Here is a 17,760-nt window from a genome sequence, read left to right as displayed (position 1 = left end):
CTTGTGTTAGATGGGTTTCTAAACCTTTTTATCATTCCTTTGAGTCTCATGCATAATTCGTAAATTGTGTGACGCTCTGAGGGAGGAGTCGTGATTTAGTGTCAGTAAGGCTGAAGAATTCTATGAATATGTGATATAAGAAGAAGGTTATCTAAGTTTTTTATAGTTTTTTCATTTTTTCTTAGTCTTATTAGCAACAACCGAAATGCCATAAGTCCAAGAATGAGTCTTCATTTTTTTCTTTTAAAAGCTATGGAATGTTTATTATTAGATGAACGTCGGCTTTATGGCTCATTGAATAAAGATTAATTTGACTCTTGACCGCACGGAAAACAGAATTTCTTGAGAGTTTTCATTTCTAGACGTTCAGCTTTTCATCCGACTTTAAGAATGGGAATTAACAAGTTGACATTCGTAGTCTAAAACTCCAAAACAAATTGAAATTGGACTTGTTTAAGAAAGAAGTGCAAAACATGTTATGTTCGTGATACAAGAAAGAAAAGTAAATGCGTGCATGTAACTAATACTTTTAATAAAGAAAAAACATAAAGAAGATTTCGCCTCTAATGCTCATTTTTCTAAAATTATTATTCACCCCTAAAAAACTCCAGCATTTCGTTTACAAGAAGAGGCAAAGAAATCGTGCTGATGGCTGTCGGGCAAAAAATGAAGATGATCACTGTCGTCACCAGGAGAGACTTCACCTGCGGATGCGATGAACAACGAGAGGACTTTGATGTCGATGCGAAATATTTGGTGACTGCTGATTTTAACTATTTGGTAAACAAATAGAATGAAGTATTAAATAAAGAGTTCTTATTAATTGCCACGAGAATTTTATTAATTTTAGTAAATAAATTGAATTACTGCTGTATTCATATCCATGATTATTGTTTTAGTGATAAAAATGAGAATAGTTAGTGTCGATGTTATTATTAAATGAAGTTTCATATTACGAAACGAGGTTTTATGTGACGAATAAAAATCCGGAAAGTACCTTCATTATGTGACTTTATAGAAGACCTCAACAACTAAAATGCGCACATTAACGATGGTTGCTGCAAAGCAACTTTAGAGTCATTCCGCAATGAAACGTATTAAAAAGGGAAGAAACGAAAGAAAGAAGAAAAAAAACAGCAGTACAGCATTCATTCATCCTGCTTAAAATCTCTTCGTTTTAATTAATATTTTTACTTACTTTTATGTTCAATTACGTAATTAATTACTGATTAAATCCTGATTCTTTTCTGCAGAAATAGGATAATCTTTTCAATGTCTTAATTAAAACTTGACTTCATAAGCCTACGTCACATCCCCCCCCCCCACACACACACACCTTTGTTCTCAGCAGATCGGATTTGACAGAATCCTGATTCACCGAAATGGCGAATGACTGCGCGCTCCATATACCTATGTGCGCATTTTGTTGTAAAATAAAAAAGAAACGATGGGACATAATTCATAAGCATGTTTTCGAAGCGAAATATAATTTTATCAAGAGAAAGGAAGCCATCCAGTGGTAGTTGGTTAAATTATTTTCTTTTAATTTCAAAATTTCGTTTTCGTTTTTGTTCTTCCAGCAATATTATTAATCGATGTTATTATTAAATGAAGTTTCATATTACGAAACGAGGTTTTATGTGACGAATAAAAATCCGGAAACTACCTTCATTATGTGACTTGGAAAATACATTATGGAATATACCAAGAATAGCGATCAGAACTTTACCACCTTTGCTGCGAGTTGCCCGAGTTTGTACTACGTTCTAGGACTACTTGCATTAGCTCACGCTAGTAGTCGCCGATACTTTATAGTTTACTATATTCGGCATGAAACTCTCTGATTCCAATCTTTGAGTTTCTTATTCGGTTTTAAAACAATGTGGGATTCAATATCCCCTTAATTTAAATAATGTTTATATCGCCGAAACGAAGCCTATTGGCTCTTTATATTTAAGTTATTAATCGATTTCATTTCTATTACTCAAAGGTAGAAAAACGCGCGTGTTCCACAAGCACCAGCCGTTCTTTTGCTATAGTAGATTATAGTAAAATATTCCCACTGTTGCTCATGTTATGATTTCCTAAGCTTGGTGGGAAAGTCTATGCGCCGTTTAGTTTAGGGTAAGTGTTATTTCCGGTTTCGAATTCCGAATGCTGTTAGAGTATGGAATTCTGACAGGTGAAATTATTATTATTTTTTTTTTCAAATTGATTGGTTATTTTCTGTATTTTACTTTTAAAATTCATATTCTAACAGAATAACTGAACAAAATTAATAAATATACAAAATGTATGTGAATTTATTTTCCAACACTGAATATTTCTCATTAAGTCTTATCGTAAAGATATCTCTCTTATCCGGTCGCCAAATTGTTGTATGTAGGTGAGAAATCGTGTGTTTTGTTTTTGGAACTCTTCGTTGCCATGGGAAATTATTGATGTAGTAAATTAATGCTTACATTTATTTTTCTTAAACCAATATTGAGTAATAATTTAATACCCGATTATTCCTTTTGCTTCCAAGAGTTGAATATTTCAAATGAATATTAGCTCTATAATATATACTTTGTTAATTTCAATGTTACCTTTTATTTGACTGTAATATTATTAACAAATGCTCTGTAAAATAGCCAAATTCTTACAGTATTGTAACTTTTCTGGTGAAATCTTCTACACTAAAATTCTGGATATTAATTTAATACCCGATTATTCCTTTGGCTTCCAAGAGTTGACAGTTTTTTTTAAATATTTGAGAGCTTGCATGAACAAATAAGACTTTTAATTCAGTGATTAAAAAAAATGTTATCATCTTTCTTAAATTTGTATAACACATCAATGACACCCAATTTGTTCATTTAAATTTACACATTTTATTTGAATGAAATATTATTTACAAATTGTGTTTACTGAATCTAACAATACAGAAAATAAATAAATAAATTGAAAACATCAAAGGTTCTTCCCATGCTTGTGGAATTGCCATCATGTGGTTTTTGACAATGTGACTCTCACGTGAAAGTTAATTTTTCATTTCGTGTTCGTTGGGAATTTATTACTGTAGTAAAATTAAGGGTTGCATATTTATATTTTTGAAACCAATACATATACTTCTGAGAATTATTAAAATCACAGAATCTTTCATTATGTTTCCAAAAGCATTTAAAAGTACACGTTATGTTTTCACGTTTTGGGCATCCAATTTCATTTAAATCAAGAACAGGCCTCCCTATTAACTTCGTTAATGTTTTTGATTTTTCTCTTCCTTTGGCGAGTAATATGTGATATTTGCACGTTGATTGTATCCTCCAATTTCTTAGTTTGTCCAAAGCTAGTGAACCAATTTCCCACTTCAGCTGATGGTTCTATTTTATTAACCAAGAATTCTGTTTTTTAACTCTTTCAGGTAATTCTTTCCAACTACAAGATGATTTTGTCAATTCATATCTATCAATAATTCCATCAGAAATACAAATTTCTTTAGGAAATAAATTTGAACTCTTATTCAAAAGAAATTGGCAATCACTTATCCCAATGATAACTGAAAATTCGTATTTTTCACCCACTGTCGATTTTTCATAATCGTTTTCCTTCATTCTTCTTCTTCTTCTTAGATTACTTCATATGGCACCACAAATAAATAGTTATTTATTATTATTATTATTATTATTTTATTATTATTATTATTATTATTATTATTATTATTATTTCACTGATTATTAGCTATGATCTTATATTTTATGTTAACTTTCTGTTACAAAATTCTAAACAATTAGAACTTCTCAGAAAGAAACTTTCAAAGTATTTTGTGGCTCACCTGTTATTTTTACATTACCAGACAAAACACCACAACACCAAACAGCAGCTGCAGTAGATGAACGATTACCTTAAGTCCAAAGTCACTCGACTCTATGGTTTTTTCTTACCCTTACTATATGCCATATCCTGACCATTACTTCAAAAATGAACCGTTTGCACAGATGACTCAAAAACATTTTTTGCATGCTGTTGGATATACTGTTGGTGTGTTTTTATCTTACTTTGTGTAGGAAAAGGTAAAATTGGTATTTGTGTTATCTGGAGAATACAAACATTTTTCTATACCAAACTTTAAGAGTTAAAGTCGCGTTTTGGGTTAATTAGCAGCTCTCTCTCTCTCTCTCTCTCTCTCTCTCTCTCTCTCTCTCTCTCTCTCTCTCTCTCTCTCTGTAAAACAACCAAATTCTAACAGTTCGGATTTTCGATTATGTGAACGAATTGTTTTCAGATAACTCAAATAATGTCAATAGGTAGCATTAGACAATTGCTAAAATAATCAATACATGGATATTAGTTTTCAACACTTTTTTCCTCCTGTCCTGGCATTAATTTCACAGTTGTGAATTTGTTTAAATAATTAAACAGAATTGCATTAAGATATAGAGTTGTGGATTTAAATATCAAGTTCTAATCAGAATAACTGAGTAAAAATTCACTGTGGAAAAACACAACAACAAAAGCTCACATCTTTGTTCATTTAAGTTTACAAATACATATTTTATTTTGCTGAAATACTATTTACAAGTATATTCACTGAGAAAAATTCGAAACATGTAATTACCAAAAAATATTTCACAATATTTAGTTTAGACTCTTAACATCTTTCCAAAGAGTTCAATGAATAAAATTTTTGTTACTGACTGTTTCTTGGTTACATTACATCAAAATAGCTGGTCACACAAAAGAATTTTTAAATCAGATCCCATGGTAACCACCCTTCCATACATTTGATATTGTGTCAGTCTGGAAATGACACCATGCCTCCCTAAACATTCTGTGTATTCTTTTGTCAGCAAATATACACAAACAGTTTTTGTAAAATGTTCGTAAATGTCCAAAAATAAAGAATTTTTATCGAATTGGATAAAATCTTGAAAGTCTAATTTTGCCATTGATGAATTTAAATGATTAGCGATAATTTTCCCCATGATACGAACAGATGGTAATTCAGTTTCCAAAAATAGTAAATGATTATCAATGTCGTACATTTTTGGTGAAAATTTCTCAGCTTCTTCACAACTAATATAAAAATCTTTGCTTCCATTAGCTCCTGTATCATCAAGTATTAGTTCCCCATCTTGGCATTTCAGAATATAACACTCACCGAGGTCCATTTCGTAGTCAACTCTTCTTTGCAAGTAGCCGAGAATATCAGACCACTTCCTGCGTAATTTTTCCCAAGTGGTCCTGGATAAATACATCACAATGTACGTGTCTTCTAAAATAATAATCGGTTTCCATCCTTTTAGAGCTAGGTGAAGAGTTTTGTCTCGTGCTATTTCCTGAAGAAAGAAAATTTCAATGACTTTTGTGGCTCACCCATTATTTTACTTTACTTTCCTAGATACCAATCACCACAACACAATACGATAACTGCACAGGATGAAAGAATTGCCATAACTGCAAAGACACTTGACTCATTTGTTTTTCCTTATAGTACTGTTTACCTGACCCTTAACCCTGACTGTTCCTTCCAAAATGAAATCTTCACGCAGATGATTCACGGACATGTTTCTGCATGCTGTTGGATATGATGTTGATGAGAGATTATCTTACTTTGAGACATCATAGGGCAAATTTTATCTCAGTGGCTCGAAGGGTATTCTATATTATTTGTCCTTATTATGTTAAGTATTTTATCCTCAAAAAGTGTTTTTGATGTTAGCCCATGTGACTATTTCTCTCACTCATATGTCCGAAATTGTTGGGATGAGAAAAAAAAAAGCATTTAAGTGGTGGAAGTGAAAAGGTCGTCAAGAGGGTGACAGAGGTCTTCCCTGCAATACTCTCCCTCACCCCCTCTCCTCCAGAAGATGTCTGCTCAGCCTCGTGGAGATGAGCGAGCTCATCATTTGCGGATATCTTTTAGTGATGTCACCTCCAACTGATACTGATAACTTTTTCGGTAAAAAAATAAAAAAACGCGTTTTTTTATTTTTTTTATTTAGCCGTTCCCATACCTGCTACCTCAGTATGGGAACGGCTAACTCACATTTAGTAGAAAAGCCCTTATAAACGTTCTTTGATTCCTAGACGAGATAGATTCGAACCCAGTCTTTCGAAACAAATGAATGTTAATACTCATTCAACATCATGAAAATACGCCTCTGTGTAATTTAGTCCAAAAATTACAGAGCTCAATTAATGAACTACATTACAGTTTACCTATGCTTTCTGTCTCTCAACAGTCATGTGGAAGATTAGCAATATTCAACTCTTTACCACCTACGAGACAGCCAACTGATTTGGTACTAGCAATATCGATTCCCCTAAGTTAGATTTGCAGCACTCCTAGCCATCATCACTCATCTTCAGACATATGCCTTGAAAATGCCTCCTGAAGAGGCTCATGTGTTTTCCATTGGCATTTCCAGGTTGTTTGATTGTGTCTGCTATGAAGGACGGCATTACTTAACTACAGCATCATGTTTTATCTTCCGCACTTTGCAACTAGGTCGCCAGTTTTCCCTCTGGTAGTTCACAGGTGGTATGATGGATGGATGGCTTCTTCTCATTGGATTTCCCATCCGTGCGTTTCCTCCTAGAGCGAAATGACCTTCCCTTATTGACAACAAACTCTGGCCATGACTTAGCTTCATTTCACTTCTTGTTATGTAAAATTGTAGCTCACAATTTTTCTAAACTTCAAGGTCATTCATACCGATGTCTTAAGCAGTGATCGACTTACTATTTTTTTCAGGAAAGAAAACATTTGTGAACTTTAATGCCACTAAAACTCCAAAATAAGAAAAAACAGACATTAGAAAAAAATTTACCTGTCTTCTTTCTTAAATTCCTTTCGACAATTGGCATTGCCTTTGATAATATGCAGACAAGATCGGATTATTTCGTTTTTGAAGGATACATCACATCCTTTGCGTTTTCAGTCTTCAAATACTGGAGCGCAAATGTCTTTTTTAGCTCAAAACAATCTCTTTTCCACATTTTATAACCACGTAAAAGTTAAAAATCCATCTAACTTTAAACTGCTTTGTCATTTTGTTTTGTCTCATGAACTTCTCATTTCACTCTTCGTTCCATCTACCCCTCTTTGAAACATCATCTCTCATCATTTTCTCCATAGACTGCAGCAACGGGTTTCTCTTTAACCCTAGGTTGCTAGTGTACTCTAGATTTTGGCGCCTCTCGAAATGCAGTATAAAAATATAAAATTGTACGTTTTTACCTTCTATCGTTTATCAATTCTTTCAATTGCAACTTTAAATGGAAAGCAGAACAACGCTCGGTATTTTTGATATACTGCATGGCTAATAAGCTGATAACCACGTACCCTATCGTGATTATCAGTTTATCAGCCACGTACCCTAACGTGAGCTTAATGCGATTAAAATATTAATACAGAGATTGCAATACAATTGGCTCTCGTTGAATTCCTTAGAATCAGTACTCAATAATTAGCTAAGAATTCTAATTATGACGGTCAACATGCGAAATGAGCATCAAAATGCACAGAACTATGCTTAACTTACCTTTCCAGAGACGTCGTCCCAAATCTCCACGCAGTCGTAAAACTCTTGTCCGCTCCACGTGAATTTCTCCGCCTTCCCGTGAACGAGGAGGACGCTGGACAGCGCAACAGCAGACATCCAGATGACGGCGATGATCATGTTGCTGCGCGATTTCGTCCATCTCGATGACAGCGGATGCATGATAGCGTAATATCTGAAAACCCGTGAAAAGCACTGCGTGAAACACCCATGCGATGATTTTCATATTTTATGCAAGCAGCAGCGCAATGAGAAACTTTTACATCGACAGATTTAAGAAGAAAACGACGAACTCCATTATTTTAAAATTCTATTTTTAAGAGCAATATCGCTTCTTTTGTACAGCAAAAAGTGGATCGGTGAGATTTTAGGCAAAATCTACGTGGTCAGATGAATCTGGGGTTGATAAAAATTTAACGGGAGAAAAAAGATTGCGACAAATTGTGAAGCACGTTTACAGTGCGAAACAGAAACAGTAGAGAATGAATTTCTAATAGTGAAATACGTCGATTTTTATTTTAATGAGACAAATGTTATAAAACTGTACTATATCAGCACAGTCGTTAGGTTAAAGTGTTTTTGTTCTTTTTATTTTAATTATTTTTATTTACATTATTTATTCATTTTTATTTTTATTTTACTTTCCTTTTTATTTTAATTATTTTTATATTATTTATTCATTTTCCGAAATTTAATCCGAAAACTGCTCTACTGACCGAATGTGAAACGTTTTTCAAACTCTTTCTGACGATGAGTGAGACGATGTTCTCCAAGTTCAAGAAACAACTTGTTCTTGTGCAAGTCTCGGTTTAGGAAAAATATTAATAAGTTGCGAGACAAAGTCTTAGACGCCAATGCTTCGCTCTCGGAAAGATGAAAAGAGAGATAAACAGATTTATCGCTCTTTTCATCTTTCTAGAGAACACGTCCAATTATCAGAGAGCCTGAGCTTATTGGAGATCGGAAGAGGCTTCAAAAAAGTTCCGTGTTTGGTCTCTAGAGTAGGGTTTATTTAAAAATACATAAAAATAAAATAAAAATCCCATTGCTAACCCAAGATATCCTTCCTGTTATGCATTTCGTGAAGAATACCATAAAAGTCTTCAAGTCCGATGTTAACAAGATTCTTCTTCATGCTCAACTTTCTCTTTTTGAGTATCCAAGGTACCATACTCTGCTGTACTGGACACTAGATTGAACAAACTCTTCTGTGAATGAAATTAACATCGAAACATCTTCCTCAATATAAACGACCTTCCCTCAACTGACTTCTTTTCCTTCCATTCCTTTGACATTCTTTAGTGGGATTAGAGCGACGTCCTTGTTATGACTAAAAGAACTGTTTGTCGCAAACGTTTTCATCCAGCTGAATACTGAGCTCCTCAAACAAAGTGAAATCATTTTTTTCCATCTGAGCTTTAGATTTTCGTAACAGAAATAGTTTACGTTATTTGCTTCCTCATCGTCGCCCTCTAACAAACTTGGTGTCCTTTTCCGCGGAGACGTTACCTCTCTCCCTCTCCCGGTATATCTGCGGACTCCGTACAAGTCCCAAATCCTTCGAGCTTTGCAATGCCACGTTTTCCAGAATATCTTGGACCCAGTGAATAAGGCAGGCATGTAGGGGAATGGAATGGAAATATTAATGTAATTTTATTGAAGTATGAATGCATATTCAAGCAGAGAAATAGACATAAAGAGAACATTAAAATCTGAACGTCATGGTTTTGGTTAATCTCAGCTGAAGGAACTGAAAATAATCTTCTCAGCTATTCGTGCAATATGACAACGATCATTTAACAACATAATGATGGATCTAATATCCACTTTGCTTCTTTAATTATTTTTTCTTTCGCTCATTTCTCATCTCTCATCGACTTTCGGTGACGTCATACTTTCAACCAACAGGACAAATTCCAATCTCTTCGACTTTTTGTTTCTTTCTTCGTTAATGGTCAGGGATTGCAAACGCACACTGACTTAATAGAAGATGTAAGCGAATCACGAACGAATCCTCACTCATTAACGTCACTGGCACTCTCTATCTGTGCGTAAGTATGCAGAAGGATGATGTGACAACAGACTACCAGCCTGCACAAAAAAGGTCATGAAGAAGCAGCGCACACCAATTTTTAAAAAAAAAAAAAAAAAAAATACCAGTAGATAAAAAATACTGCAATATTTTCACATTTCGGATGTTGCACCAGAAACCTCCCTAAAACTTCTTGAGCCGCTCCAAGAGATGACAATTCAGCTAAATAATAATCTCTCTCTCTCTCTCTCTCTCTCTCACACACACACACACACACACACACACACACACACAAAGATTTACTCAAACCATTTCCTTCTAAGCGATCTGCTTCAGTCTTATTCTGTGCGTTTTTCACTCACTGTCATTCCACTTTTTTATACTGGAAAAAATACAGAGGTGTCCAAAAGCGAGGAAGAACTACATTTTTACCTGTATATGAAATCATTTCTATGACTACAGTCAAATGTGGACATAAATTTATTTCCAGCATGCTGTTGAATTAAACTACACAACAAATATGCTATAGATTTCGTACAAATTAAATTGCAATACGTTTTTGGCGAAAGTTACAAATTTCTTAAGGACGTAGTTAAGAATTAACGTCCAGTGCTTACATAAAACTAGCCAGAGAGACGTTTTAGTAGGGAATATGTCCACCCCGCATTGCGATGCAGCTCTCACAACACCGTACCATGCTTAGCGCCAAGCGATTCAGGATTTCTTGGGCAAAACTGGCCAACTCCTTCTTCAGGATAATGGTTTGCTTGTTTTTTGGGAGGGGAATTTCGAGCAGCAATGCGCCTTCTTATTGCGTCCCAAACGTGTTAAGATCTTCGGGGCGTGCTGTCCAATCAATTTGATTAATATCCTCGATTTCCAGAAGTACCTCCACTGCTCCTGTGCGATGTGGTGTGCATTGTCATGCATAAAAACGAATTCTTCGCCTAGAGCACTACGCAACAACCGAACATGACGTTGAAGAACTCCGTTGCAATATCATTCACCAGTCATACTCCCTTTTTCCAGCAATTGTAGCGCGGTGCGTCCATTAAGCATGATGACTTCCCCACACCATAATCACCGGCACTGCCGTCTTCCGGTAAGCAGTATCAATTTCACGCCAGATCAAGTGTCGGTGGAATCGGAAGAAAGACTAAAACGACTCTCATCTGTAAATAGTTCATTAGCCCATCGGTGTCTTGTCCAAAACTTGCTCTATGATGGACGCAGACTTCAGACCTTCTGGCGCACTTGTCGCAAATGTTTTGCCACAGTTTGTCGAGATATCCGCAAATCTGTGTTTGAATAGACCTGATTTGCAAGCTGACCTGCCGCGGTGCATCGATTACGTTTTGCTGTTATAACCAAAACTCTGTCTTCGTGCTCAGTGGTAGAGTGAGGGAGACCTCCGGAATACATTTCATTGGTTTGAAATGCTTCCCAGAGCATGAATACAACTCTATGTAAGATTCCAAACTATCTGACAATATCAGTAATTCTGCGGCCTTCTTCCAGCTATTCAATAATTCTTCCCCGTGAAATCATCTAGGTAATGTCTTTGAGACATTACCAGACATCCAAGTTTGCAACTTCATTCTTTCAAGAAAAGAGCTTCCTTCAAACACAGTTCGTTTTGCTCTGCCTTATGGCTCTTATCCTGTTAAGTGCTACCACGTGATCCCTTTGCGCGCGATTCGAAAACTTGAATGTGCACACACTTTCTACTGGAAATCGTTACTTATACAAATTGCCAGAAGTTGATTCGTCTGCGGTTGTAATCTTCAGAAATAGTGTTCGTCTTTACGTTTTGGATACCAAAGTATAAAACTGCATATATTTTTACGACTATAAAAATGCGAGGAGCAGATAATCAGCTTCAACACATAATTCAACTTTAAATATACCGAATAAGCTTTCTCTTTCTCCTAGCGCATTCCTTACTTCTAGGTTCAGAAACAGGGTCTTCCTTTCACAGGAGTCCAAAAAAAGTGCATCAGTAGAAGTTCTCTCAAATTCTCAATTTCTGAACACGCTTCACGTGTTTCTAACGCACGTGTCGGTCAGTGTTGCATATGCCGAAGATCGCGCTGTTAGCTGGGAATGGTCCCATGAATCTACGTCAATTCCAGTGAGCGTGTGTACAAAATCCTCATAACAACAACAAGATAAACTATAGTGCCACTTCTCAGAATTTCTGACTTGCACGCATTCCGATGCTTTCAACATGGACAATAATGATTTCGAGAAAATAAGAAATACATATAATAAATTTAGTTTAATCCTTTATCCAAGTGTAAGCAGACAAAGTTTGCTCCTGAAAGTATCTTCAGGACTGAGGCAATTCGTGGTAAAGGTGGACCAAGCTCGCATCCCTCCTTGTCTTAGTATCTTCCATAATGCAAAGCACATCTCCTTGCGGACATGTATAATGCTACGCATTAAGGGAAGGGCCACCTATCCAGACCAGTTTCGACCTTTATTGAGATCTCATCAGTGGGAGCCAGACCCAGAGGTGGTGATACCGGTCGATAAAGGTCGAAACCGGTCTGGGTAGTGGCCCTTCCCTTAATGCATAGCATTATACATGTCCAGAAGGAGATGTGCTTTGCATTACGGGAGATACTAAGACAAGGAGGGATGAGAGCCTGGTCCACCTTTACCACGAGTTGCCTCAGTCCTGAAGGTACTTCAGGCGCAAACTGTTTGCTTATACTTGGATAAAGGATTAAACTAAACTTATTATAGTCTAACCAAGTGGAAAAAAACTTTCAAGAAATACATATATTAAAAAGGAAGTTTATACCTAATGATTACTGCGCATCACTTCACAGTTTGAGAGAGTCGAGTTTGGTTTATAAGTCATCAAGAAAAAACCATCGAATCTGAACCGACTTCTGTGCACTTTATGACGTCTGTCTTTGGTTCAATTCCAGTGAACTGTTTCAAGTTAGTGGAGAAACATTACTTTTAAATTTTAGTTGCTAATACAGAAGGGATGACTTTTTTTTCCTAGTCTGGTCTGAAGGTAGTAAGAAGACCTTCAGACCAGTTCAAAGTTAGCGTCGGTGGCACAAGTTCTTCACAAATATCTTAAAGAATAACTCTTATTCTTTAAGATATAATGTGCAGTTCCGTTATGTTTACAGTAGAAGACGAAGCCACCAATTGGCGACCTTTCCTAAAAGCAGCTTTTGTGTCCTCAACGAAATAAATCAGATTTCAGGAAAGGAAGTTTCTAATAACTTGTAAACATACTTTAATAGGAAAAAAACTATTTTTATACGTTAGTAAACGTGTAAACATAGTAAACAATTTTATACCTTATATCTTGTACAACGTATAAGCTTTAATTAATCAGTGTATAAGAGGACTGATTAACAAAATCACAGGATGATGAGGATGAACATCACGCTACTTTTCATATGACCAGTTCCTTACTCTGTTCCAATTCCAATTCTGCCCAACCTTGGAATACCGCAGTCAAAGTTGGGGATGGTGCGCTTAAAACCTCTCTAAAGGGATGCTATTCAGAAGAGAGAGAGAGAGAGAGAGAGAGAGAGAGAGGTTGGGATGATTGACCTCTCTCTCTCTCAACAGATGCTCTTCAGCCACTGGTGTTATGGGCGGTCAGTTTCAGCCTCTTCTACAGAACATTTCATCGCCGTGTTCACTATAACTGGTATCCGTTATGCCTCCCTTCTGCTAATCCTACATTAATATGAACAACAGCTACTCAACATCTTTTTAAAGTGAATTGATGGCTCAGATAACCTGCTATTTTCATTCATCTTTCTATCCATTTGTTGCAGCTTTGTGAAACATCCTTCCTCATGAAGTATTCCCAAAGGATGACATCTTACTCTTCAAGAGGAAGATCAACAGATTACTTTACTCTTCACCCCCAGCCCACATACAGCCTTGCGGCTTGTGGGGAGTGATACAAAAATGTCGGTTACAATAATTTCCTGGCGTTGTCATAAACGAAATTTTGCATTTCAATCAGAGACACTTATCTCCACACGGTAAACTGTCTGGATTCGGCCATATTGGAGTCATTTAATGATCTAAGAGATAGATAGAGATATGATCTAAGAAATTCAGAGAAAATACTTTTGAAAAACGTTTGAAGGTTATAAACATAAAAGGTAAACAAATATATTTCATATTTAATTCACTCCTCAGATCTCTATCAGCAGCAGTATTTTGGTATTGACACGGAATCCTTTATTGTAGCATATTATGAGGCACATCGACGTTTCAGAGGTGTTAGATAAACAAACAATTCAGCAGATCAGGAAATGATTACAGGCAATCAAAAAAAAGATACAATTTCGTCCTAATCGCAGTTTTGTGTTATCGATGGCATCGTTCATTCATTATTACAGCATCTGAACCTACAACCTTTTGGGGGAATTTGTGGCACACACACACAGTTCGCCGTATAAACCTACTTCTGCCATTATAACAACTTCAATATAGCCAAGAAAAGCTTTTTCGGGCATTAAAATGAAATGCTGCGCAGTACAGTATCCACACCACCGCACTGACCTCCATCCTCCATACCGCCATTCAAGCATTGGTTTTCTAAACACAGTCTGATAACATACAGAAAAAATTTAAAAAAGAGAGATCACGAAAAAAACAAAGTCATAATAAAAACAAAGCTTCCCACTCAGCACACGTGAGCTGTATTTAGAGACCTTCCAGGAAACCCAAATCAGACTTTGAAGGGGTACAGAAAACTTGACTCCTGTTCAAATGGTAAATAGCGCCTTTGGTCACACCCTAACACCACTTGGATTAACTTCTGCCCAACTATATTCTATGTTATTCTAACATCTATTCTGTATATATTCCAACATCCACACGGCTATCGAAATTTCACCCAAAGAAAAGACTGAACCTCCAACACCATTTTCTGCTCCTTCATTCTTAACTCGCAAGAGGTCGCAAAGCTGTCGTACATTTTAGTAAGCTAAGGGTAAAATAGGATAACCGGGCCCTACAGACCAAACCAGGAAAGTCTTTGAAACTACTGGAGGCCTCAAATAAGCTGGGTGATGATCTAAGAAGAGCGACGAAACTGAGCTGCCACCTAAATTCCTACATAGATGACAAAAGCAAAGTTCAGATGCATGCACTGAAGAGCACACTTCTGCACGCACACTTTCTGACCGAAAACCTTCCGGTTTTAAAACAGCAAACCGGTCCTGGTTTTCTGTTTTTTTTTGTTCTGTTTTTTTTTCAGTGACCCTATGTAACAATCTTTGTGATCTTTCATACTCATCCGGTAACTACCCTGCAGCAAGAAAAACGAGTCTATATTCAACTCAAAGAAGAGATACATGAAATTTAGAGATCGACCCCTTCAGCCACTTAGACATCTCCAATTAATACTGGATATGAACCCCGCCACTTTGGATCCAAAGCGGATGCCCATGACAACATCACCACCGCTTATATACACATGCGATGAAATTCCCTGGAAAAACTCGAATCGCTACTTTCTTAAGCATGCCTCCTGAAAGAAGGCACATTTCTGAAACTAAAGGGCCATACTAGACTACCCTACTCTTTTTAAACGGATTTTCACTTTTATTTTGTAACACTGCATGAATGTCAAAATCCATCCTACCTGAGAATACTGCTGTGAATATGCAAGATTTTGCATCCAAAGAAAGAATGAAAACCAAGTTATAAACCGAGCAAAAAATTTCTAGTCGTAGAGCCACATCAGTTAACGAAGATTTGGTGAAACTACCGATCTGGATCTAATTTCAGTGTTTCAGATCAGTAAAGTGAATGTCGAGAAAATCAAAGAGTGAGCATGAGCAAATTCATAATTCTCGAAATGCAAACCATTTGAAAAGTGATAATTTGGAGAAAAAAAAGCGAACTAGAAGAAACGTAGATTTTCTATTTAACGATTCTCAGAGTCTTCAGCAAAACCTAAATCTTGCATCGGCGTTTTCGCCAACAGCTTGGGTTTAGTATTATACGATAATATGAGTACAACAGCTCACAGCATTAAAGAATTCTTCCTTCCAACAACTGATATTTACTCGTATACACATATACACATACAGGCCAGTCTCTCATAAGATGAGATATCCTCGGTGTATAATCAGTGCAAAAATAACTATATTTCTTGTCAAAGAGGCGTAGCTGTGATCCTCATTCAGTTTGTTAGGAACGAGATTGCACTTGTCCGAGAAGGCTTGTACGGGCAAACCGAAGTTCCTGCAGCAATTGACTGAAGCATTCAACGAAGGTTGTCCCCTCCACCACCATATCTCACAGAACTATGCGCAGGGGATGCGAAGAGGATCGGTATTGCCAGTCGCACTCCTAAATGGTTTCCGTAGGAGTACTAAATAAAAGTTTCTAATTCACTGGCCGGTTTTAACCAGCGATGGAGGTAGAGTCATAGTTCAGTCAATAACGACGTCGGTTGGTTTGAAGAGACCTGGGTTCGGGTCCCATCTAGGACGTGCAGAACTTTAATAAGGGCTTTTTAACTCGAGGCAGGTTCGCCAGGCTCATACGGAGATCACAGAATTATTTCGCATTTGCAGAAACTTGATCTTCATCAGCACGAAGAATTTACAGATAAAATATTCCCGTAGGTAGAAGTTTAGCACCTCCTCCTGCTAAATTAAGATTTCTAGAAACTGATGAGTCCTGACACCCGAAATAACATTTTAACAGCAGTGTTTGAGCTGCAAAATAATCCTGGCATATTATAAAAGGACTCGATATATTAATGAGATTCTGTTTACAATAAGTTTCTCATTATAGCTGTCCGTTATAATAAATGTAGTTTAATCCTTTATCCAAGTGTGAGCAAACAAAGTTTGCCCCTGAAAGTATCTTCAGGATTGGGGTAAGGTGGTACAACGAGTTTCCCAGTGTTGCACCACCTTACCCCAGTCCTGAAGATACTTTCAGGCGCAAACTTTGTTTGCTCACACTTGGATAAAGGATTAAACTACATTTATTATACTCTAACCAAGTGAGAAATAAACTTTCAGTTGTCCGTTATATCTTTTTACAGTGCGATTGATGGTGATCAAATGCAATTATCATCCAAAGATAATATCATGGATAAAACAACGCTGTTTAGGCTATTGGAAAATAAAGCCATGAAGGACATTCAGGCTGGCTGAAGACAGAACTTCAGGAGTTTTTTTTTAGCTAGGGACGAAGCAACTATGCGGTCACGTTGAATTATGTTTTGTTAAATCAGTGCGCGGCTTCCCTTTTTTTTTTAGTTACAAACCTTAGCTAGTAGGGAAAAAATCGTCTCCTTATGAGGCCGGATAACTCAAAGTTGGTCAAGAAGGGCAAATGTCGCATCATTCTCGCGACTGCACCATGGAGGCTCTAGGATTTGGAGTCGGGTGAATGTCGCGTACATTATGGAACAGTGGAGAAAGCCATGTACAGCAGCCCACTCTCGTGCACTTCGGATCGGATTTCAAAACTCCCTTATCGAACTCCCTTAAAGCATTACCACCAATAATGAATTAGCACCAATTCAGAAACATAACAACTGAAACATAAAAAATGAAACAAAATCACTGAAATTACGACACGTGTATTTTGATCAAGAATGAAAATGTTTTTGCACGGTGGGTGTTCAATAGTTTAAATAGTTTGTGGGAGTTCTCAATTTCTTTGTTCCTGAAACCAGAAGCAAATTACGTCGAATCAATTTGATGCTTGCATGCAACGTGTGAGGTTAAATGAACCGTGTCTAAAGCGCATTGTCTACCTCATAGATATTGAAGCTCTTCTATATCAGAAATTAATGAGACGAAGGGTTCTCCGTCTCTCAATTCTTTAAAAATCACCTTAGAAACATTGATTTTCCAAGTGATGAAAAAACGAAGAAATTACGCCTTCGTTCATTCTTAATTTCACCGTCAGGAATTTTCAGTTCAGCATCAGCTACCTTGTTGAGAACGACAAGAGACTTTAACTACACCAAGCGTAACTCTACAATTTATTACACGTGAATGGCCATGAAAATAATTAAAGCATCAGGGAAATGCAATGGGGACTTTTTCCCCTTTGACTCATGTGACACGAATAATTTAAGACATGAACAGACTAATCACATCCATTTATTTAAAGCATAGAAGTTGAATGCCGCATCCTCACATAAAATGTCATCCA

General features: G+C 36.6%; 1 protein-coding gene across 1 annotated transcript in view; it reads right to left on the bottom strand.

The window, feature by feature from the left end:
- Positions 1-17,760, bottom strand: part of LOC150095817 (substance-P receptor-like) — a 118,971-nt gene that overhangs the window by 12,947 nt on the left and 88,264 nt on the right. Inside the window, exon 2 of the mRNA XM_090409539.1 lies at positions 7,530-7,722. Within this exon, the coding sequence (XP_090265665.1) occupies positions 7,530-7,722 (193 nt within the window). The remainder of the gene's footprint in view (positions 1-7,529; positions 7,723-17,760) is intronic.

The sequence above is a fragment of the Typopeltis vanoorti genome, chromosome 19 (genome assembly GCF_054136105.1).
Source record: "Typopeltis vanoorti isolate ZY-2024b chromosome 19, IOZ_Tvanoo_1.0, whole genome shotgun sequence".
NCBI lineage: Eukaryota > Metazoa > Arthropoda > Arachnida > Uropygi > Thelyphonidae > Typopeltis > Typopeltis vanoorti.
The sequence above is the reverse complement of the archived record's forward strand: the minus strand, read 5'-3'. Positions and strand labels throughout refer to the sequence as shown.